The sequence below is a fragment of the Schistocerca americana genome, chromosome 2, assembly GCF_021461395.2.
Source record: "Schistocerca americana isolate TAMUIC-IGC-003095 chromosome 2, iqSchAmer2.1, whole genome shotgun sequence".
Classification (NCBI taxonomy): Eukaryota; Metazoa; Arthropoda; class Insecta; order Orthoptera; family Acrididae; genus Schistocerca; species Schistocerca americana.
In genome coordinates, this window is record NC_060120.1 from 840,807,759 (window position 1) to 840,833,196 (window position 25,438).

At 42.5% G+C, this 25,438-nt stretch overlaps 1 protein-coding gene across 1 annotated transcript in view; it reads left to right on the forward strand.

Moving 5' to 3' along the window:
• LOC124594475 (trypsin-like) overlaps positions 1-20,163 on the forward strand; it is a 43,649-nt gene extending 23,486 nt beyond the window's left edge. Inside the window, exons 6-7 of the mRNA XM_047132851.1 lie at positions 5,364-5,528; positions 19,837-20,163. Coding sequence (XP_046988807.1) covers positions 5,364-5,528; positions 19,837-20,022 — 351 coding nt within the window. The 3' untranslated portion in view covers positions 20,023-20,163. The remainder of the gene's footprint in view (positions 1-5,363; positions 5,529-19,836) is intronic.
• Positions 20,164-25,438: the final 5,275 nt, after the last annotated feature.

Consider the following 25,438-nt stretch of genomic DNA (forward strand, 5'->3'; position numbering starts at 1 on the left):
TATTATCTTCTATGTAAGACTAAATGATAAGGCGGACAGGGTGAGCAGCAATCTGCGGTTGTTTGTTGATGATTCTGTGGTGTACGGAAAGGTGTCGAAGATGAGTGACTATAGAACGGTACAAGATGACTCAAGCTAAATTTCTAGTTGGCGTGATGAGTGGCGGCTGGCTAGAAATGTAAGAAAAAGTATGTTAATGCGGATAAGTAGGAAAAACAAACTCATAATGTACGGACATAGCAGTAGTAGTGTACTGTTTGCAACAGTCACGTGGCTTAACTATCTGGGCAAAACGTTGCAGAGCGATATGTAATGGAATGAGAAGAGTTCCTAGACAACAGAACGCAGCATGTCATTCTCAATGGAGAGAAGTCTTCCGAAGTGAGAGTGATTTCAGGTGTGCCGCAGGGGAGTGTCATAGGACCGTTGCTATTCACAATATACATAAATGACCTTGTGGATGACACCGGAAGTTCACTGAGGCTTTTTGCAGATGATGCTGTGATGTATCGAGAGGTTGTAACAATGGAAAATTGTACTGAAATGCAGGAGGATCTGCAGCGAATTGACGCGTGGTGCTGGGAATGGCAATTGAATCTCAATGTAGACAAGTGTAATGTGCTGCGAATACGTAGCAAGATAGATCCCTTTTCATTTAGCTACAAAATAGCAGGTTCAGCAACTGGAAGCAGTTAATTCCATAAATTATCTGGGAGTACGCATTAGGAGTGATTTAAAATGGAATGATCATATAAAGTTGATCGTCGGTAAAGCAGATGCCAGACTGTGATTCATTGGAAGAATCCTAAGGAAATGCAATCCGAAAACAAAGGAAGTAGATTACAGTACGCTTGTTCGCCAACTGCTTGAATACTGCTAAGCAGTGTGGGATCCGAACCAGATTGGGTTGCTAGATGAGATAGAGAAGATCCAACGGAGAGCAGCGCGCTTCGTTACAGGATCATTTAGTAATCGCGAAAGCGTTACGGAGATGATAGGTAAACTCCAGTGGAAGACTTTGCAGGAGAGACGCTCAGTAGCTCGGTACGGGCTTTTGTTAAAGTTTCGAGAACATACCCTCACCGAAGAGTCAAGCAGTATATTGCTCCCTCCTACGTATATCTCGTGATTAGACCATGACGATAAAATCAGAGAGATTAGAGCCCACACAGAAGCATACCGACAATCCTTCTTTCCACGAACAGTGCGAGACTGGAATAGAAGGGAGAACCGATAGAGATACTCAGGGTACCCGCCGCCACACACCGTCAAGTGGCTTGCGGAGTATGGATGTAGATGTAGATGTAGCATGTGATGATTGTGGTAGCAAAGGCGAATCTGACTCCGGTTTATTGGGAGGATTTTGGGAAAACTGGATCATCTGTGAAGGAGACCGCATATACGACGCTAGTGCGATCTATTCTTGATTAATGCTCGACTGTTTAGGTTACATACCAGGTCGGATTAAAGGAAGACATCGAAGCAATTCATAGGTGAGCTGCTAGATGCTACTGGTATGTTCTAAGAACACACAAATGTTACGAAGTTGCTTCGGACACTCAAATGGGAATCCCAGGAGAGCAGACGAGAAAGTTTAGTGAACCAGCATTTGCAGCTGACTGCAAAACGATTCTACAGCCGCCAACATATACGTCGCGTAAGGACCACGAAGACAAGATATGAGGAATTAGGGCTCATACTGAGGCATACAGACAGCCTTTTGTCCCTCACTCTACCTGCGAATGCAACAGGAAAGGAAACGACTAGTAACAACGTGCCGTATGGTGGCTTGCAGAGTATGTATGTAGATGCAGATGTACTTCAGGATAACTTGTTACGTGTGCCATATCCGTCCATTTAAGAACGATATGTTGAGTTCTGTCTACAAGTAAGTTCTAAATCCAGTCACAGGACCGGCCAGCTACTCTGTAAGTCTGAACTGTAGTGAGAAACTGTATGGAATGCTTTTCGGAGCTCAAGGACCACCACATCAATCTGGGTGACGTTGTCTACAACGCTCTGGATCACACAGACGGATAGAGCGAGCTGTTTCACATCATCCCTGCATGTAAAATCAATGTTGGTTTGCATAGAGGAGCTCAAAAAAGTACCTAACACGCAAGTATAAAACATTTTCCATAACTTTGCAACACACTGACGCCGCGTAATAGGTCTATAACTATTATATTTGCCCGATGAACCTCTTTAAAACGGGAATAGCGGGGTTTCCTTTTTTTATTTTTTTTAACACACATCTACATCTACATTTATACTCCGCAAGCCACCCAACGGTGTGTGGGGGAGGGCACTTAACGTGCCACTGTCATTACCTCCCTTTCCTGTTCCAGTCGCGTATCGTTCGCGGGAAGAACGACTGCCAGAAAGCCTCCGTGCGCGCTCGAATCTTTCTAATTTTACATTCGTGATCTCCTCGGGAGGTATAAGTAGGGGGAAGCAATATATTCGATACCTCATCCAGAAACGCACCCTCTCGAAATCTGGACAGCCAGCTACACCGCGATGCAGAGCGCCTCTCTTGCAGAGTCTGCCACTTGAGTTTGCTAAACATCTCCGTAACGCTATCACGCTTACCAAATAACCCTGTGACGAAATGCGCCGTTCTTCTTTGGATCTTCTCTATCTCCTCTGTCAACCCGACCTGGTACGGATCCCACACTGATGAGCAATAATCAAGTATAGGTCGAACGAGTGTTTTGTAAGCCACCTCCTTTGTTGATGGACTACATTTTCTAAAGACTTTCCCAATGAATCTCAACCTGGCACCCACCTTACCATCAATTAATTTTATATGATCATTCCACTTCAAATCGTTCCGCACGCATACTCCCAGATATTTTACAGAAGTAACTGCTACCAGTGTTTGTTCCGCTATCATATAATCATACAATCCTTCTTTCTATGTATTCGCAATACATTACATTTGTCTATGTTAAAGGTATCTTGGTATCCTTCATGGCCTCGGCGATAAACAATTTGTTGTTGCTAGAAAGGGAGCAAGTTCGTTCACACTTTCACATAATCTTATCAGGATCTCATCACGCGATTATGTCTTTACTCTGTTGAATAATTTTAGTCTACGATCGCTTACTTACTGTCATTTCGGAGCTCGTGCCATGACTTTTCCTGTTGCTATCTAGTACGCTCTCTCGTTGTGTAAAAGGGGTCGCAAGTTTCCTCGCTAAACTAACCCCTGTAGTCTTGAGATAAATTTAACTCACGTTTTACTCCCCAAGCCCCCGTGTACAAAATAAATTACAGCAGTCAGAGAAACAGTACAACAATTGGGTGTTTCATTGGAGAATAAGCTTATCCCCTATGATAAATTCCATCAAACGTTTCATTCTTGTAATTCTAAAAGACTGTCTTTCTTTCACGTTCTTTAACCTTTATTTCCTTTCCCACACTTTTTGTTTTGTATTGATATTATTATAATATAAAACTGATGCTACACGCTCACTTCTTGACGTTACTTTCTATGTAAAAGTGTGTGCAAGTCCAGTCTAAAAAGTAAGACATCTCGGTGGATGTAACTGAGTTTTATACACGCCTCACCTGGTGAGACTACGTAAATACCATTGCAAGTAAGCATTCACTGTGCGAAAGTAGCTGCAACAGTCTGAAAGAATTGTCGAGGGGAGTCGCAGTGCGCTCGTACTGAGATATACTACTTTGGGCGTAGGAAGTTCTTTGCCTAAATGACTTCAGACGTGGAGTACCCTGTGTGTGTGTCCCCAATGATCTGGTCCGGAACACGTGACGAGCCTGTATCATATTCTCATTCCGACGCACAGTGGAATATTTGCACCGAAATCCTGGCCAAAATCAAAGTTTAAAGCACTCCAGTTCGCTTTTAATTTAATGATAAGTGTAATATCCCTAAAGTAAAATATTTCGTTTTCCATTTTCAGTGGCAGAAAACAGAAACAAAAGTGACCTATAGTAAGGCTGTAAAACTTTTAACTTTTATCTCTCGAAGGCAGTGGCTCAATAATACTTCTGTATAACGCCAAGGCCAATTTCAGAAATGTAAGAATTAACTGTTATATTTTTTTTAGAAAAGAGTACACATGTATATTTGTATCCTTTAGTATTCCGTATATAAAATACACAGCCCGTGAAGCACAATTCGGATTCATTATACACGAAAATATAACTTAAAAGGGTAATTTTATAGCAGACAAACATGACAAACAAAGAGATATAACTTGAACGTGACAATATTAAGGAATTGGCAACTTACTAAATTTCACACTCATTAAGGAACGCAGAAATATCCGTAACAAATCAACCGTCTGTAGCAGCAAGATTAACGAAGACAACATTAACGTAGTGGCAACTCACAATCAGAGCGAAAGGTTTCGCCTTGTGTCCGCCAGGTGGCAGCACTTGTGACTATTTCGCCCAATTTCATCTTTGTACAATAATTTCAGCATCATCTCCCTTCTTCTTAGTATTATTACGCAATCTTTGATGTTGTTTCTCTTCTGCTTATGTTAAAGACTTCCTTTTCCTTTGGAAAGAACATTAAACGTGAAATAATAAAGTTTTACTGATTCACATTCACATGAGTCATACAGTTTACATATTTATTTATAAGGTCATTTGCAATCGGAACACACATGAATTTTTCAATAAGTTAAACAACAGCTGTATGTTATTTTAAAAACCTTTTTATTTAAGTATGGGAAATTTGGAGAATTTTTTATCTTTGTAACCGGCTCTCAGTACTGTGACAATAGCGACTACACTTTAGAATAGGCCCAACAAGTCCCAACACATTCAAAACTGCTGAAGAAAATGACAAACGAAAACATTGTTCAGTTAAACTCATCAGTGTCGTTGGTGTGTTATAAATTCGAGTAATTAGGTTGGTTCAAGTTTAAATACAAGCTGTTAAAATCCCTTGATATCTAGATCTGCTGAATATTAAAAAAATTCTTTTAGAAAAGCCACAAAAAATTAGAATCACGCCAATACCTTAATCAAGAAAAATGTTCCCTGGGAGAAAATCCTCATTTCAACTGTTGCTAGGGGCTAACAGATATGCCACAGGCCCCAAAACGCAGGTATGAACCTACCAGTTGGTCAATTACTATACAATATACTTGCTACACTCTTTGGGCAAACTAATTTTTGCAATTTTGGCGACGATTCCGGTACAAGTACTCCACTGTGTGCCACCCTGCACAATTTCCGACGAGATCATGGCCTGTAATTTCACAGAACAATTCCATTCGTCGAGGCAGTGAGACTGTCATCTCTCCAGATCGACTCACGTGCGTATTTATTTTCCAGATGCACTGGATGTGTGATTATCAAATACCGTTCGTTTTGTGTTTCAGGACGGATATTATATGCTGCCTGCGATCCTACAAGCCGTAGATCTGCCACTGATTTTGTCAGATGAGTGCGCCGAGTTGTACGCCAATTACGACGACCCTGACGCCGAAGTACGAGCGGACAACATCTGTGCTGGACTGGAGGAAGGAGGAAAGGACTCCTGTAACGTGAGTAGCCGAACAGAACAATGTGACAAGTGTTTCTGACTGGGTCAACAACGTGCTGTTTCTCTCATAGAAACGAACCCATTGTGACTCTGGTTTCAGGGATGCGTAACAATGGGCGCTGACGAATGGGACAATCAGGAGCTCTTGCTCAGAATCACGATCGTTTAAGGCTCGTTAGTACAATGCGTCCGCAACGGTGAGTTCCGCGTGTCTTGTCTTGAGGGACGCGTAAGGTTGGCAGTACATTCATGCCACTGTAGGAGGGGGTAGACAAGAAAACCAGAATAACACTGCCGTGGTTGGCGCTTGTGTACTAAGCATTTCTGCCGATAGGCACGTACAGAGACATTCATTGCCAGTTCAGTGCCGCCTGTGTTGTCGACCTGGCTTGTTCCGTTCATCTGCAATGATTGTTTTTGCTTGCGCAGTTTTGTTCGTGTTTCGTTTTTTATGAAGCCAAGTTTCAGTGAACGAAGTTAAGCTGTAAAATTTTGTGTTCTACTCGGTAAAAATGTTGTTGAAACTGTTTTAATGTTGAAAAGAGCTTACCAAGATGACGCTATGGAGAAAACCAAAACCAAAAGAACCATGCCATTTTTAGCCAAAAACTGTCACTGTATGGCCCCCACTGGACTACTGAATAATCTCAAAAAACATGTCCTGACACCACTAATGTTTAATATCGCAGATCAAGCTTGAATTGCGTTCCTGGCGGTTTCCAAAACTATATCGATGTAGGTTATTTTCATACTCACTACACAGAGGCCAGATGAACCTAAAGTAAAGTGCGCTTTGTGGTGATCGATTTCAAAGGGTCGTCTGGTGATTCAGGTAATCCTTCCCTCGCTACTCATATAGCATATAGGGATAGAAAGTATATCAAAAGGAAGGTTTAAATCTTCCGTCCGGTCGACACAGGAATACAATGATGTGGTAAGTGAGAAGCATAATTGCACACCACTTTAACAAGTTCTTGAACTATGTTCCTTAATTTCACCTACTTTTCTATTACCCCAACGATTACCACATCTGTAACCTATTCGCAACGTCTTTTACTGAAGTGACACGTGTAACATAATCCTGCAGGTTTCAGGAAGGCATCTATTCCGAAGACTTTTGTACTAGCAGAATGCGAATTAGTGTGATACTTGAAGTTACTATAACAACGAAACACGTTGCGTTAACAGCTACCGAAAACGGAAAAATTTTACAATTATACTGATTAATTTGTGAGTAGTTATCGAGAATGTTATTATTTTTTATCTGAAATTTAGCAGAGCTGTAAATGTTACATGAAAATAATATGGTCGTTAGCTCCTGTTTGAACAAAAGTTATGGAACTGTTTATGTTGAGTGGAAACATGAATGTGAATACTGAAACAGCTGTAAGCAATAACAATCAATGCATGCACGAGAGCTCGGTTGAGAACGCCGTACATGACAAAATATTTTAATTTCTCTAAGACTGAACAGTTTGTAATAACTCAAAATAGAAAGTCATTCATTAACTTGACACGTAACGCAACAACGAAAGAGAAACGTTACTTTACTTCAGTTTTCAATGACCACTTTTTTTTTCAATAAACAGAACACATTATCAGAAACGTGATACATGAACAATGAATACGTCCCGATCAGCAGTAATTGAAATTGACTATACCAAAAATACGAAAGCCAAGAATCACACAATAATGCGATATATAAAATTATAGGAACAAAGCCTAATGTTGCTAGGGATGATTTGGATCTTATGCTTTTCCATTTTTCAATATGTTATCCTTCAGTGTTAAAAGTCGCTTCACATTACATATACTACTTGTAGTATCGTTCCCAGAACCGATCGCAGTCCTCTGGTTTGGAGCCGAGTAGAAGGCTTACACCTGAGGCTCAGACAATTCTGCGGAGATCTGGGATGCAAATTTCTCGACCTCCGCTATCGGGTGGAGAAACGTAGGGTTCCCCTGAACAGGTCAGGCGTGCACTACACGCAGGAAGCGGCTACAAGGGTAGCGGACTACGTGTGAAGTGCACATGTGGGTTTTTTAGGTTAGATGATTCGCTCCCTAGGCCCGACAAGACGCCTCCTGAGGCGTGGCAAGGTAGGAGTAGGCAAAATGCAACAGGGAATAACAATATTAATGTGCTAATAGTAAACTGCAGGAGCGTCTATAGAAAGGTCCAGAACTGCTCTCATTAATAAACGGTCGCAATGCCCATATAGTACTAGGGACAGAAAGTTGGCTGAAACCAGACGTAAACAGTAATGAAATCCTGAACTCAGATTGGAATGTATACCGCAGAGACAGGCTGGACAGTGAAGGGGGAGGCGTGTTTATAGCGATAAGAAGTACAATAGTATCGAAGGAAATTGACGGAGATCCGAAATGCGAAATAATTTGGGTGAAGGTCACGGTTAAAGCAGGCTCAGACATGGAATTGGATATCTCTATAGGCCCCCTGGCTCAGCAGCTGTTGTGGCTGAGCACCTGAAGGATAATTTGGAAAATATTTCGAGTAGATTTCCCCACCATGTTATAGTTCTGGGTGGAGATTTTAATTTACCGGATATAGACTGGGAGACTCAAACGTTCATAACGGGTGGCAAGGACAAAGAATCCAGTGAAATTTTTTTAAGTGCTTTATCTGAAAACTACCTTGAGCAATTAAACAGGCAACCGACTCGTGGCGATAACATATTAGACCTTCTGGTGACAAACAGACCCGAACTATCTGAACCAGTTAACGCAGTACAGGGAATCAGCGATCATAAAGCGGCTACTGCATCGATGATTTCAGCCGTAAATAGAAATATTAAAAAAGAGGAAGATTTTTCTGTTTAGCAAAAGTGACAAAAAGCAGATTACAGAGTACCTGACGGCTCAACACAAAAGTTTTGTCCCAAGTACAGATAGTGTTGAGGATCAGTGGACAAAGTTCAAAACCATCGTACAATATGCATTAGATGAGTATGTGCCAAGCAAGATCGTAAGAGATGGAAAAGAGCCACCGTGGTACAGCAACCGAGTTAGAAAACTGCTGCGGAAGCAAAGGGAACTTCACAGCAGACATAAACATAGCCAAAGCCTTGCAGACAAACAAAAATTACGCGAAGCGAAATGTAGTGTGATGAGAGCTATGCGAGAGGCGTTCAATGAATTCGAAAGTAAAGTTCTGTGTACTGACTTGACAGAAAATCGTAAGAAATTTTGGTCTTATGTCAAAGCGGTAGATGGATCAAAACAAAATGTCCAGACACACTGTGACCAAAATGGTACTGAAACAGAGGATGACAGACTAAAGGCCGAAATACTAAATGTCTTTTTCCAAAGCTGTTTCACAGAGGAAGACTGCACTGTAGTTCCTTCTCTAGATTGTCGAACAGATGACAAAATGGTAGATATCGAAATAGACGACAAAGGGATAGAGAAACAATTAAAATCGCTCAAAAGAGGAAAGGCCGCTGGACATGATGGGATACCAGTTAGATTTTACACAGAGTACGCGAAGAAACTTGCCCCTCTTCTTGCAGCGGTGTACCGTAGGTCTCTAGAAGAGCGTAGCGTTCCAAGGGATTGGAAAAGTGCACAGGTCATCCCCGTTTTCAAGAAGGGACGTCGAATAGATGTGCAGAACTATAGACCTATGTCTCTAACGTCGATCAGTTGTAGAATTTTGGAACACGTATTATGTTCGAGTATAATGACTTTTCTGGAGACTAGAAATATACTCTGTAGGAATCAGTATGGGTTTCAAAAAAGACGGTCGTGTCAAACCCAGCTCGCGCTATTCGTCCATGAAACTCAGAGGGCCGTAGACACGGGTTCACAGGTAGATGCCGTGTTTCTTGACTTCCGCAAGGCGTTCGATACAGTTCCCCAACACCGAGCGAGGTGGCGCAGTGGTTAGACACTGGACTCGCATTCGGGAGGACGAGGCGTCCGGCCATCCTGATTTAGGTTTTCCGTGATTTCCCTAAATCGCTCCAGGCAAATGCCGGGATGGTTCCTTTCAAAGGGCACGGCCGACTTCCTTCCCCGTCCTTCCCTAATCCGATGAGACCGATGACCTCGCTGTCTGGTCTCCTTCCCCGAAAACAACCAACCAACCAACCAACCAACCAACCAAGTAACAGTTCCCCACAGTCGTTTAATGAACAAAGTAAGAGCATATGGACTATCAGACCAATTGTGTGATTGGATAGAAGAGTTCCTAGATAACAGAACGCAGCATGTCATTCTCAATAGAGAGAAGTCTTCCGAAGTAAGAGTGATTTCAGGTGTGCCGCAGGGAAGTGTCATAGGACCGTTGCTATTCACGATATACATAAATGACCTTGTGGATGACATCGGAAGTTACTGAGGCTTTTTGCAGATGATGCTGTGGTGTATCGAGAGGTTTTAACAATGGAAAATTGTACTGAAATGCAGGAGGATCTGCAGCGAATTGACGCGTGGTGCAGGGAATGGCAATTGAATCTCAATGTAGACAAGTGTAATGTACTGCGAATACGTAGAAAGATAGATCCCTTTTCATTTAGCTACAAAATAGCAGGTCAGCAACTGGAAGCAGTTAATTCCATAAATTATCTGGGAGTACGCATTAGGAGTGGTTTAAAATGGAACGGTCATATAAAGTTGATCGTTGGTAAAGCAGATGCCAGACTGAGATTCATTGGAAAAATTCTAAGGAAATGCAATCCGAAAACAAAGGTAGCAGGTTACAGTACGCTTGTTCGCCAACTGCTTGAATACTGCTCAGCAGTGTGGGATCCGTACCAGATAGGGTCGATAGAAGAGATAGAGAAGATCCAACGGAAAGCAGCGCGCTTCGTTACAGGATCATTTAGTAATCGCGAATGCGTTACGGATATGATAGATAAACTACAGTGGAAGACTCTGCAGGAGAGACGCTCAGTAGCTCGGTAAGGGCTTTTGTTAAAGTTTCGAGAGCATACCTTCACCGAAGAGTCAAGCAGTATATTGCTCCCTCCTACGTATATCTCGCGAAGAGACCATGAGGATAAAATCAGAGATATTAGAGCCCACACAGAAGCATACCGACAATCCTTCTTTCCACGAACAATACGAGACTGGAATAGAAGGGAGAACCGATAGAGATACTCAAGGTACCCTCCGCCACACACCGTCAGGTGGCTTGCGGAGTATGGATGTAGATGTAGATGTACACCCCACTACCCTCACGATCACTACACACCAGCTTGTCAAATGTAAAAGTGTTATGTACAAACATATTTGTCCATTGTTATTATGAATATGAAGGTGACCTTCTTGATTCAACGATTTAAAATGGTATCTTTATCATGATTAAATCCAGTGTATCCAACGAATTATTCAAACAATGTATGGCGAGCACTGAAAACTAAAACTCTGAAATACAAAAATAATATCAGAATGACCGAGAAAAACCGTGCTGGACGGAATAAAAATAATACATTAGCACTCATCAAATGGGAGTAACATGAAATAAACTCATCTTGAGTTCCTCTTCTGTGCCAACCTCTTCGTCTCAGTGTAGCACTAGCAACCTACGTCGTCACTTATTTGCTGGATGAATTCCAGTCTGTCTTCCTCCACTCTACCATGGGAGTTACTCCGTGGTGTCTTAAGAGATGTCCTACCACCCTGTCCCTTCCTCTTGTCAGTGTTTTCTATATATTTCCGTCCTCGCCGATTCTCCGGAGATATTCAATATTTTTTCTGTAGCATCGCATCTCAAATACTTCGATTCTCTTAGTTTCCAGCTTTCCTATAGTCCATGTTTCACTACTATTTAACGCTGTGTTCCAAACGTACAATCCCAGAAATTCCTTTCTCAAATTCCCATGTTCGATATTAGTAGACTTCTCCTCGCTAGGAATACCATTTCCACCAGCGCTAGCCCGCTTTTCATGTCCTTGTTCTGTCAGTCGTGGGCTTTTTGCTGCCTAGGTTGCAGAATTCCTTAACTTCATCTACTTCGTGATTATCAATCCTGATGATAAGTTTCTGCTGTTCTCATTTCTGCTACTTCTGAATACTTTCGCCTTTCTTCGATTCACTCTCAATTCACACTCTGTATTCATTAGATTGTTCATCGCATTCAGCAGATCCTGTAATTGTTCTTTACTTTCACTGAGAATAGCACCAGCGACTCTTATCATTGTTATGCTTTCATCTTGAATTTTAACTCCACTCTTGAAGCTTTCTTTCATTTCTGTCATTGCTTCTTCAATGTGTAGAAGGAACTGCAGGGGCGAAAGACGCTTACACCCTTTTTAATCCGAGCACTACGTTCTTGGCCTTCCAGTCTTATTGTTCCCTCATGGTTCTTGTATAGTGAACGTGACCCACCTTTCCTAGTAGCGTACCGTTGTTTTTCTCACAATTTGGAACATCCTGCACCACTTTACATTGGCGAACGCTTTTTCCATGTCGACAAATCCTATGAACGTGAGTTGATTTTTCTTTAGCCTTGCTTTCGTTGTCAACCCCAATGTCAGAATTGCCTCCCTGTCATCTACATACAGGGTGTATACAAATTGCAGATTTATTAGAGGAGATAAAAGAAACGCTTGTGCTATGTGACATAAATGGCTCAGCTACTCTGTCTCCCCGCTAAGCGTCCTTAAAGGATTTGACGCTGAACTTCGTTGAGGCAATCCCTCACACTTGCTTTGACTGCTTTGTGTGAAACATGATGACACTGGAATCTACTTACAATACAATTACGTCTTACAGCTAGTAGTGTCCACAGCACTAGTTAAAGAATTACATTATTGCTGTTTATGTTGTATTTTGTTTACACAAAAGTTTCTAGTGATGTTTACAGGTTCTTGATGGATGATTACACACTAAATGAGTTAATTGACTATGGAGAATGATATTCAGGCAGGCTCTACAGTATCACGTCACATTGACCGACTGACGGAAGACTTGTACGTCCAGTAGTGTGCGAACAATTCAGTTTGAGGAAGCCGTGTTACAGCGAACTGAGGGCAACCCCAGCGCCAGCCAGGGAACTAAACTCCTCCAACGCCAGTGCAACATGTGAAACGTCTTACACGAGACGTGCATGAACCCATTGAAGCACCGGAAAGTACAACACCTACCAGCTGATGATTTTCCCCAGAGCTTGGGATTCCGTCAGTAGTATCTACACCAAATTGTAAACGTCTCTGCCTTCCAAACGTGTGTAGCCACAAGGACCATGCCTGAGAGTTGGAAAATTCTAAGGCAATTCGTGTGTTTTATCTTCAATAGATTTACCATAAATGTGTGCGCTGGTACCGTTCACGACCATGTAATTGGGTCGTATCTTCTGCCCAACACGGTAGATGAGGAAAACTGTCTTGACGAAGTACAGTCGGAGACGTTGGAGAGTGTCCCGTCAGGCAACGATTGTAGTTCCGTCATGACGGGGCTCCACCACAGGTTGCCGGTGATGTCAGAGAACATTTATACAATGTTTTTCCCAGTTGTTGGATTGGGAGGTGTGGGCGAGTACCGTGGCCGCCAGTTTCTCTCGATCTCACTTCTGTGGATTTCTTTTTGGGGGAGACACGCTGGTAAACACCATTGAAAAACTGTTTGTCCGTTTGGCTGAAATTGCAGCCTTTACAAGTGAACACTTGATTGTTTTGGCCGTGTTAGACAACCATTATCCATGCAATTTGTGCATTAAAGTAAACGGACAACATTTTCATCAACATCTCTAAAACAATATTCCTCAACCTGTATGCTTCTACACCTACAGTCACTCAATGGCGCTACTTTTCCGCACAGTACAGCGTTATCAGCATATAGTCGCAGACTGCTCCTTACCCTAGTCGTGAGATCGCCTATATATAGAATAAAAGGGATCCTCTCACACTTCCCTCAGGCGTTCCTGACGATACTTTTATCTCCGATGAACACTCACAGTCCAGAACAACGTACTGGGTTCCATTACTTACAGTGTCTTCGAGTTACATATCTGAGAACCTATACCTTATGCTCGGATCTCTGTCAATAGTCTGCAGTGTAACGCTGTGACAAAGGCTTCCTGGAAATCTAGAAATATGGAATCTACCTGCTGCCCTCCATCCGTAGCTCACGGAATATCGTGCGAGTAGAGGACAAACTGACTGTCACTCGAGCGATGCTTTCTATATCCGTGCTTATTTGTTGACAGAAGCTCTTCTGTTTCAAGTTAATATTAATTTGATATTTTTGAATTCTGTAGCACAGCGACGTTAAGAACGCTGGTCCGTAATTTTGGGGGTCCACTCTTTTACAATTCTTACACACGGGAGGCGGCTGCGCCTTTTTCCAGTCGCTTTATACGTTGCATTGAGCGAGAGACTCACAGTAAATGCACAAGCTAGGTATGAGGCGGACGCTGTAAACTTACTTTTTCGTGTCCGGAAACTACAATTTGTTTGCCCAGTATTGGGCAATGTCCAATGCTTCTTCTTTAGCCAGCCATAGATCGTCGAGGGTGCATCTGTGGGGGTAGGCAGGGCATTGTAGAAAATGTTCTATGTCCTGTCGAGTGCCGCAGTCGCATTTGTCGTCATTTTCGTCCAACAAACCCCATTTGATCAGATTAGATTTCACAGGAGCCACCCCAGTTCTGATGCGGTTAAGCATTCTCCAGGTTTTCCAATCACCAGAAACGCCGCTTGGTGGGTCCTCTCTTAGTGGATAGTAGATGGGGGGCTCATCTAAGGCGCAACTTAGAAAACGGCGTCTGGATTTGAGTCTGCTGGGGCCACACACTAGGCCAAATATCGAGTGACGGGCATCAAAGGTTTGTTTTAGCTTCTCGGTATGTTCATGGGCTTTCCTACGTGAGTCAGGGTTTGTGAAACCTGCGGCCCTGTGAAGATTTTCTATGGGGGTTGGTTTCATGCAGCCTGTCACTATCCTGCATGTTTCATTCAAGCTAATATCTACCTTTTTTGCGTGGGCGGATTTGCACAATACCGGGCAGGCATATTCGGCAGTTGAGGAGCACAAAGCTTGGGCTGAAGTTCTGACCACGGTAGGTTTGGCTCCCCATTTGTTATTGGACAGCTTTCTTATTAGAGAATTTCGTGCTTCTACTTTTTTGCGTGTTTTTTCGCAATGATATTTGTTGTCAATGTTCTGTCCAGCACGACGCCAAGGTAGGTGGGAGTATCTGTGTGTTCTAGTAATGTCCCATCCCAGGTAACACTGAGCCTGTACTTTGCCTGCCTCGAGTTCAGATGGAATGCACTCACTTGAGTTTTGGAGGGATTGGGTTTTAGAGAATTCTTTTTGTAGTAGGTTGACATTGTAGAAAGGGCGGTTTCTAGTTTATCCTCGATGGCTTCAAACCTGTTGCCTTGAACTGTTATGGCCAGGTCGTCTGCATATACAAAAGTTTTGGTTTTGTCTGGAGTTGGTTGGTCATTTGTATATATGTTGAATAGGATTGGCACCAACACGCTCCCTTGGGCGAGCCCATTTTTCTGATTCCGCCATCGACTCTTTTTCCCCTCAAGCATTACGAAGAACTGTCTATTTTGGAGCAGGGATTCGATTATCTTGACTAGGTGGTAGTCTTTCAGGGTCTCGTAGGTTTTATGCAGTAGTGTCCGGTGATCTACTGTATCATAGGCGGAACTTGGTCGACAAGTGCCAGCCCGGTGATTAGTTTATTCTCAAACCCACCTTCGATATGTTCCGTCGATACCAGAATTTGACTGGTACAGGACTTTCCAGGTCTAAAACCTGCTTGGTGTGGAATTAGCTTCGAGTCAACGATCTTCTCTATTCTGTTGAGGATCAATCTTTCATAGAGCTTAAACAGGTGGCAGAGAAGGGTTATGGGTCGATAGCTCTTCGGAGACTCTGAGTCCTTCCCGGGTTTAAGGAGAGCCACCACTTTTGATTTCCTCCACAGTTTCGGGATTTGAAAAGTTTTACAGCACACGTTAAAAAGTCCAAGTATCCAGTCCCTGGCGCCAAGGCCGAAGTTTTTAATCTTTTCCACGCAAATATCATCAAACTCAGCGGCTTTCCCATTCTTCATGGTATTTATGCCATTGTTCAACTCTCTCATGGAAAATGGTTTCTGGAAGTTGGTGTTTTCCGTTGGCAGTAGGCATGTGATTTTAGTTTTCTTACGTTTGGAGTTGAACTTGCCGTTTAGAAGGAGTTGGCTGGCCACCTGGTTTGGAGTGATGTTGGCCAGGGCCTTGCTTAGCCTTGGGTCACCATCCAGTTTCTTAATCAGGTTCCAGGCTATTTTGCTACTGTGGGACATATCCACTCTTTCTAGGGTTACTATCCACTTCTTCTCGCGTGCGCCGCTGAGGTCTGACATAAAGCTGTGCCGCAGGTGATGGTTTCGTCGCTGAATGGGTCTTCCGTGAACAATACTTGATACTTCTCCAGGATGTCCTTTGAGGCATTTGAGAGCCCTGGGGTATAGTGTGGTCTGCAGCCCCTAGGAATATAGCGTCTGGATACCTTTCGCAAAGTCTCAACAAAGATAGGATAATTATTTGGTGTTGGGGTCAGACTGGCTAATTCCTCATCCAGCGCTTGGGAATATTCTGACCACCTAGCCTTTTTAAAGTTGAATCTCCTACGGAAAGGTATTTTGGTTGTTTTGATTGGTGAGTAGACTTGGATTCCAATAGGTCGATGTTGTGTCTTTGGGATTGCATCATATACTCTTTTGTAGCAGGTGTCGTAGATGCTCCGGCTGACGAAGCAAATATCGGGATTGTAACCTCGCTTCCAAATTTTGCTGTTGAAGGAGCAGGGGAGCTTGGGGTCGTGGAGAAGTGAGAGGTTATTTGCCTCAGCCCATTGTTCTAGCAGCTGACCATTGGCGTCTGTCTCGTCGTAGCCCCAGGTGGTGCTGTGGCTGTTAAAGCCGCCACAACGAAGTGAGTCCTTTGGTTGTTGAAGCTTTCTGGCGTTGAAATGTGTAAGTTCTGGCCGGGGGGTTTACATACGGAGCATATTGTAAATGATCCACTCTCTATGGTTAACACTTCAATGTTGTTGGTGGTTGTCTTACTCGTGTAAGAGAGCAGCATCTTGCGTCTGGTAAATATTGCGTTCCCATACCTTCTGTGAGGTGCTTCTACTGCCAAGCGAATTCCTTTGATATTGGGTCTGTTTGCTGTTTCATCTCTATGCGTTTCCTGCAGGCACAGTACGTCCCACTTTTCTGATTGGCATAGTTGCGATATTACATCCTCTTTATTCTTGGTGATTCCCTCGACGTTCAGGCTGACGAACGTCAGGGTTGGCCCTGAAGAGGACCTGTTTTTGTTTTTGGCTTTTGATTGCATTGGTTTCCGGTGGTGGAAGGTTTGGCCGTTGTCCGATTGGGCAACGTTTCCGGGGAGCGCCGGCACTTTACTTTCTTCTATGTAGCATGTAAGTAAAATGCACACGTGGAGGCACCTTCCTTGGTCCCCGGACACTGTAAAACTGGATTCCAAGTGGACATCGGAACTTATTTGCAGCTGCTTTACGACGCCAGGGATCCCTATTTCTATGGCCTCTGCGTGAATGATTTTTTTAAACCCAAAATTTAGAACTTCCCCTTTTTTCGTTGTCTTCTATTGCTACACCAGACTGTCTACGAGTGAGAGACTAGAAGCCTCCTACCCGCTTAGTGATTCTACGTAAGACGAGAATTTTCTACGACTATCAGCTAGATGTTTCTCTAAGGTATGACAGTGGAAGTTGTCTTATAGTTTGTGCATCTATCTTTTTGTAGACGCACTAATTTCTGCTAACTTTTGCCCTCCGAAATTTTGATGGTTCTTTTTTTTTTTTTTTAAAAAAAAAAATGGTTCAAATGGCTCTGAGCACTACAGGACTTAACTTCTGAGGTCATCAGTCCCCTAGAACTTAGAACTACGTAAACCTAACTAACCTAAGGACACCACAAACATCCATGTCCGAGGCAGGATTCGAACCTGCGACCGCAGCGGTCTCGCGGTTCCAGACTGTAGCGCCTAGAACCGCATGGCCACTCCGGCCGGTTTTCTTTTCTTTTTCTTTTTAAATCGAGAGTGCAACAATCTTTATTATCTCAAGATTTTCTGAATTTTGTTGATAAACCGCGGCAAGTCTTATCCCATTCTTAATTCACTTACTCCACACCTAAGTTCTCCACAGCGCGTTTTACAGTCAGTTTAAAGTTTGCTCACTATTCCTTTACGTCCATGACACAGCAACTAAGTGCTGCCCATTCATTGTCTAAGTATGATGTTAACAACTGCTTATCTATTCTTTCGAGCACAAAAACTCGCCTGGCTTTTGCAAAACGCTGTAGAAAGAGAACCACTGCTCAGAACAGCATATTACCAACGCAGGGAAAAATGTCACGGAAGAAAAAAAAATTAAAGAAAACTTTACCAATAGATGGCGCTGCAAGTGTCTTAACGTAAATGGGGTTTGTTACAAATGACAGATGAATTTGCTGTGATTTGATTTGCACACTACATCGTCCATACTGTTAAATATGCACGTCTGCACAAGTTCGGCAGTCAACAGCTGTGGCGCTGTTACTTAGGTAAGCCCATCCATCGCGGCACGGTCGTACCACATCGAATGGGGAAAATCGGTTTTAAATTGTCCTGAGGCCAAAAACAGCATAAAAAAGCACAATGACATTTGTTTTTAATTGTCTTGAGGCCAAAAACCGTATAAAAATCAAAATGACATCGGTTCTTAATAGTTCTGAGGCCAAAAACAGCATAAAAAGCAGCAATGATATCGGTTTCTAATTGTTCTGAGACAGGCACAAGACTTTTCAGTGCGCTGTCAACCATTTTCTGCCACAAGTTGATACTGGGAAATAGGATATTCCACAGCAGATCAGTGCGTCTCGGGGCTGACGTTCAGAATGCGTTGCGCAGTACATGTCTTCAATTCCGCTACGTTCGTAATTGGAGCACGGAACACATCTTTCAGATAAACCCACAGCCAGAAGTCACACGGATTAAGATCAGGTGATCTGGACAGCCAGGCTGCGGGGAAATATTGGCTGCTAATTCTAGAAATTCCGGCACTGGCTGTGCAATGTGCAGAGGAGCGCCATTCTTGCATAAAAGTGATCCTATCCACGCTGCTGAAGAGTTGGAATGACGTTGGTGCGCGTTAAGGCTCTCACAGCGTTCACCAGTGACGGTACGGGTAACATGACCCGCAGGGTCTGGAACCGCGAGACCACTACGGTCGCAGGTTCGAATCCTGCCTCGGGCATGGATGTGTGTGATGTCCTTAGGTTAGTTAAGTTTAAGTAGTTCTAAGTTCTAGAGGACTGATAACCTCAGAAGTTGAGTCCCATAGTGCTCAGAGCCATTTGAACCATTTTTTGACCCGCAGGACTCATCTCCTCGAAACAATACGGTTCTACTATAAACTATACCGTCAACCCACACCACACAGTCACCTTCGCAGAACCATGCTGGTACCCGCTGATGTGCGTGTGGGTTTTCCATAGCCCTTATTCTGGAATACTGTGTACTGACATGTCGTTGGAGAGAGAAATGGGCTTCGTCTATCCACAGAATGTTCCATGGCCGTTAATTATCCATTTCCATGCGAACAAGAACTACCACAACAAACGTTTGTCTTGCTGGTAGGTCAGCAGCAAGCAATTCCTGAACATGGGTGATTTTGTATGGACAGCAATGCACCGTGCTCACAGGCATCTCCAACGTTCGGGCAATTCCCTGTGCCCTGGATGTTTGCACACTATTGTTCGAACCCTCCTGCAATGCTGTGCCCATATCTCCAACAGACGTCGGATCAACTGCTTTTCTGACTCTGCCACATTGCCTTCTAAAAGAAGCTGTCTTTTCGAATTTTTGTAATCATTTTCTCCAGACCCTTAGCAAACATTGGAACAATGCCTCTTTTCATACCCTTAAGTGTCCGGAACTTTCATAGGGCTACTTGTCCACATTCACCGTTCTAGTTCTATACCAGCAGCGAGCGATCCTTCATGGAGACTGTCATGTTGAGGGTCTCGGACGCAAACTGAGTAACAGCCGTGTGCTGTGCGTCTGTTGGTGTGTATATTCTGATACTTGCACATTTTCGTTACTTTTTTTATAATTATTTCATGACGTTTCCCCATGCGCCAGTAATATGTTGTTCAAATTGGACGCCATTCTGAGCAATGGTTCTGATTCTACAGTGTTTTGAAATTGGATCCCCTTTGAGATACCTATGGTAGCACATATAAGGTATTAATTGTAAAAAAAAAAAAAAGTACTGAAAAGGGAAAATATATTTTGCAAATACTAAACCAATAGGATGTGTTGCAGGGAGACAGTGGAGGACCGATGACGTGTGGTGGTGCGGTGACGGGGCTGGTGTCCTGGGGTGACGAGGTGTGCGGCATCCCCCACTACCCTGGGGTCTACACCGACGTGGCCACCTACTCTGACTGGATCGCCGACACGCTCGCTGCCAGTTACGCAGAGATATCTCTCAAGAAACTGCAACAGTAGCTGCCTGCAGCACTGACCGTCCACATCTCGTTCAAAAGTAACACACGTGTTCCACGGGATTTGTAACCGAGCTTACAGGTTATTACCAATCAAAATTTCCCATCCATAATAATATAACAATAAAGGCACATACATCGACAATGTTTTTATTCGTTTTAAAACTTTATTTTATCCTCCTTACGATTTAGCAACCTATGACCAGCCAAAATCAACCATTGTAATAAATTCGTTTGGTCTTCAGTTCCTTTCTCGGTTTCCAGAAACACTTCGTTCTCTCACTTTTTTAATTCTTTGTCTCCCAGTAGTGTACTTGATTTTCCTTCTGGAAATTCCTGAAATTTTGATTCAAATTTCTCAAAAATCACATTAATGTGGAAGTGACACACGTACACTCAATAGCTAGTCATCTGCTTTACCCTATATACACATAAACGAACATAAACAAGAACACTTTTACAAACACTATAGTTAGGGTGACGATACGTCCCGATTAAACGGGATTGTCCTGTTTTTTGAGGCTCAAAAATTTGTCCCGACTTTTTTTAAAACAAGCAATTTGTCCCTATTTTCAAGGATTATTTTCAGACACTTACAGGGTGGTTAAAATATTTTCTGAGTGTCGATTTTATAAACTATCAATTGAAACTGACATTCCGTACGTTGGTACCCCCTGATAATATACAGCTTAAGCACTATAATTGTTGCGTACTCTTATTTTCTTTGCTTTTGCTTGCCATTGTTGTCAGCACTCAGTATCCGTTTCGTGAAGTGCTAGCACGTCGTGGCGATGCCGAAACGAAAATCGAAAGTTTTCGGAAGAGCTTCAGAGGAAATTTCCATGCTTCACTGCTACAGACAATGACTGTTCAGCAAAATTTAACTGCGCTGTATCCGTGTCTCATGGTGGTGCTGCAGATCTCAAGCATCATATGGAATCAGAGAAACACAGGAAGAATCTTCTATCGGCAGGTTCCTCAAAAAAAATGACGAGAGTTTTTGTAACTTCAAGTACACAGGAACAGAAAAACGTAGCTGCAGCAGAAGGAACCCTGTCATTCCATGTTGTTAAACACCACCAAAGCTATCGTTCTAATGACTGCAGTGTTCAACTAAACAAAAAATTTCTTTCTGGTTCTAAGATTGCAGAAAATGTTTCGTGTGGAAGAACAAAGTGTGAAGCAATTATCAACAATGTTACAGCTCCGCATTCCCAGATACAGGTAATAGCTGCTGTAAACAGTGCAAAATACTTTTCAATATCTACTGATGCTAGCAACCATGGGCATCAGAAAATTTTCCCGGTGATAGTTCAGTATTTTTCTGTAAGCGAGGGTGGACTGCAGACGAAATTGCTTGATCTTGATGAACTGCAGAACGAAAAGTCCAAAACAATTTCCAATTATCTATCTCATGTTGTACAGTCATTCAGTATCATCTCGAAGTGTGTTGCATTTGGCGCAGACAATACTAACTGTAATTTGGGGGGGGGGGGGGGGGGGTGTCAATGAAGGACACATCTGAAAGAAAAATTAAAAAACTCTTAACATTGTTGGCATGGGTTGTCCAGCACATGTTGTTCATAACACACTTCAGAGTGCTTGTGATGTTTTACCTGTTGGCATTGACTGCATTGTCATGAAGTTGTACAACCATTTTCATATTTTTTCTATTCATGTTGCAGAACTCACTGAATTCTGTGAATTTGTTGGAGTCACTTACAAAAATTTATTTTCCGTTTTCAAAACAAGGTGGCTTTCATTGTTGCCAGCCATAGAAAGGATCTTGAAAATGTATGAACCTTTGAAATCTTACTTTTTGTCACAGTCTAACTCAAAGTGCCCTGCATTCTTAAAGAGTTTTTTCAGTGATCCTATAAATGAACGTTATGTACTTTTTGTACATTCACAAATGAGTGTTTTCCAACAATCCATTCTGAGCATTGAGAAACAGAATAATTCCATATGTGAAGTATTAGCAGTCTTAAATAAAGCTTTGACAAGTCTAAATTCGAGGAAACATGAACATTTTGTACCACTAAGTGTAAAAAAACTGCTGGATGATTGTGATGACCAGTCTGTTAAGAAATTTGACATAGCAGTATCAACGTTTTGTGATGCTTCAGTAGACTATTTATCCTCATGGTTACAGGGAATAGCTAAGTTTTCTGTATTCTCATGGATGATGCTCACAGAACCACCAGAATGGTCAGTAGTTGAAACTATTTTAATGTGGCTAAATGAAAGGGGCATTCTAGTAAATGACAGCCTCTTATTTGATGAAATAGTTCATATACAGTCATTTGTAAAATAACAATTGGAAACAGACAGTGAACAATGGAATCAGTTGATGGCACATGAAAAATGGTGTAGGTTTTTAGATCTTGCCAGTGTAATGAACAGTTCAGAGAATCACTTAATATAGCGCAGTACTTCTTTTCACTCCCTGCCCACAATGCAAATGTTGAAAGAGTTTTCAGCTTACTATCATCACAGTGGACAGATGAGAGGAATAAGATTTACGGTGAGGAGCGTTAAGTGTATTTTAATGACCTGTTTAAACTTCAGTAAATACGGTTGCACTGACTTCTATTCATACCTATTAGGCAATCCTGAGCAGCTGAATGAAATTTCATCTTCGAAGAAATATGACTGCAGTGTGGAATCCACAAAACCATAAATTCCTTGTGTTCACTAAGAACTTTTTTTGTAGTGCTTGTTACTGTATGTCTTTCTACATTCTGTGTTATAAATGTTAAATTTCTTAATAAGTAAATTTCTGAAAACTTGAAATGTACTTCTTTCCAGTCTTTCCATTCATATCAGTGAAGGCTATATTTGCAGAGGAAGAAGAAATGTTAGCATTAAAAGTGATATGTAACGAGAAATAAAAATTGTCCCACTTTTTGGCCAAGAAAATGTATGAAAGTCCCACTTTTGTCCGAAGAAAATATGGTCACCCGAACTATAGTCCGATCCCCTCGACGATTCACGCAGGTCAAGAAAGGACGGAGATTGCCTTGCTGCTGGTTCGAAACGACATGTGTTTTCTGCTTGATGTAAGCGTGTATATTGCCGATTATGTCTCTCATTTGTTTGTTTAGAACTTGTCGCTTACCACCACCATCACACATAACAACTCCGAATAAATAACGGTACGATCACGTGTAATTGGGTACAACACTTACAGCAGAGCATTCAGAACACTACTGAATGCTAATTGGCAGCCAGAGAATGCGTAATGTAGGTGTGCAGAACGAGTCGAAACTCGACAGCCAGCGTTTTGTGACTAACTATAGACATTCAATTTCTTGGATGGTAAATATTTTCTCTTGTCTGAACGACAAATGCTGAAAACAGAAATCTGTCTCAAATAATCCCAGCAGGGACTCTCTTTGAACTATTACCACATCACTTGAAATTTGCCTGAAAAGTCCCTGACCTCTCAATGACTCTTCACTCGAAGAGTGTGTTCTAGCTCGAGGGGGAAAAGTATACGAAAAAAATCACGTTTTTGAATGAAATTTTATTTTTTTCTCTTTTTTCCAACTATTTCTGTCTTGAAAGTTCTCGGATCGACTACATCTTTGTTCACTATTTTGTAAGTGACTGACATTTCGTTTACTGAATGTCCCGCCGAACATTCTTACTGAAAAACAACCTTACTCGTAAAATTAGGTCCATCTGTTGCTTATCGGTATGAATACGTATTCCACCAGTGCAACTCTTGTACGGGTATACTGAATCCATTGGAAAAGTATACGACGGCAATATTCTGACCTGTTGCCACAGCGACGGTAACCACTTAACAGTACTGTTATTCTAGTGTCGGTAGTTCACATTGTCTATACAGGGTGTTACAAAAAGGTACAGCCAAACTTTCAGGAAACATTCTTCACACACAAATAAAGAAAAGATGTTATGTGGACATGTGTCCGGAAACGCTTAATTTCCATGTTAGAGCTCATTTTAGTTTCGTCAGTATGTACTGTACTTCCTTGATTCACCGCCAGTTGGCCCAATTGAAGGAAGGTAATGTTGACTTTGGTGCTTGTGTTGACATGCGACTCATTGCTCTACAGTACTAGCATCAAGCACATCAGTACGTAGCATCAACAGGTTAGTGTTCATCACAAACGTGGTGTTGCAGTCAGTGCAATGTTTACAAATGCAGAGTTGGCAGATGCCCATTTGATGTATGGATTAGCACGGGGCAATAGCCGTGGTGCGGTACGTTTGTATCGAGACAGATTTCCAGAACGAAGGTGTCCCGACAGGAAAACGTTCGAAGCAATTGATCGGCATCTTAGGGAGCATGGAACATTCCAGCCTATGACTCGTGACTGGGGAAGACCTAGAACGACAAGGACACCTGCAATGGACGAGGCAGTTCTTCCTGCAGTTAACGACCCTAATGTCAGCGTCAGAGAAGTTGCTGCTGTACAAGGTAACGTTGGCCATGTCACTGTATGGAGGGTGCTACGGGAGAACCAGTTGTTTCCGTACCATGTACAGCGTGTGCAGGCAGTATGAGCAGCTGATTGGCCTCCACGGGTACACTTCTGCGAATGGTTCATCCAACAATGTGTCAATCCTCATTTCAGTGCAAATGTTCTCTTTATGGATGAGGCTTCATTCCAACGTGATCAAATTGTAAATTTTCACAATCAACATGTGTGGGCTGACGGGAATCCGCACACAATTGTGCAATCACGTCATCAACACAGATTTTCTGTGAACGTTTGGGCAGGCATTGTTGGTGATATCTTGATTGGGCCCCATGTTCTTCCATCTACGCTCAATGGAGCATGTTATCAATTTCATACGGGATACTCTACCTGTGTTGCTAGAACATGTGCCTTTACAAGTACGACACAACATGTGGTTCATGCACGATGGAGCTCCTGCACATTTCAGTTGAAGTGTTCGTACGCTTCTCAACAACAGATTCGGTTACCGATGGATTGGTAGAGGCAGACCAATTTTATGGCCTCCACACTCTCCTGACCTCAACCCTCTTGACTTTCATTTATGGAGGCATTTGAAAGCTCTTGTCTATGCAACCCCGGTACCAAATGTAGAGACTCTTCCTGCTCGTGTTGTGGACGGCTGTGATACAATACGCCATTCTCCAGGGCTGCATCAGTGCATCAGGGATTCCATGCGACGGAGGGTGAATGCATGTATCCTCACTAACGGAGGACATTTGGAACATTTCCTGTAACAAAGTGTTTGAAGTCACGCTGGTACGTTCTGTTGCTGTATGTTTCCATTCCATGATTAATGAGATGTGAAGAGAAGTAATAAAATGAGCTCTAACATGGAAAGTAAACGTTTCCGGACACATGTCTACATAACATATGTTCTTTCTTTGTGTGTGAGGAATGTTTCCTGAAAGTTTGGCCGTATCTTTTTGTAAC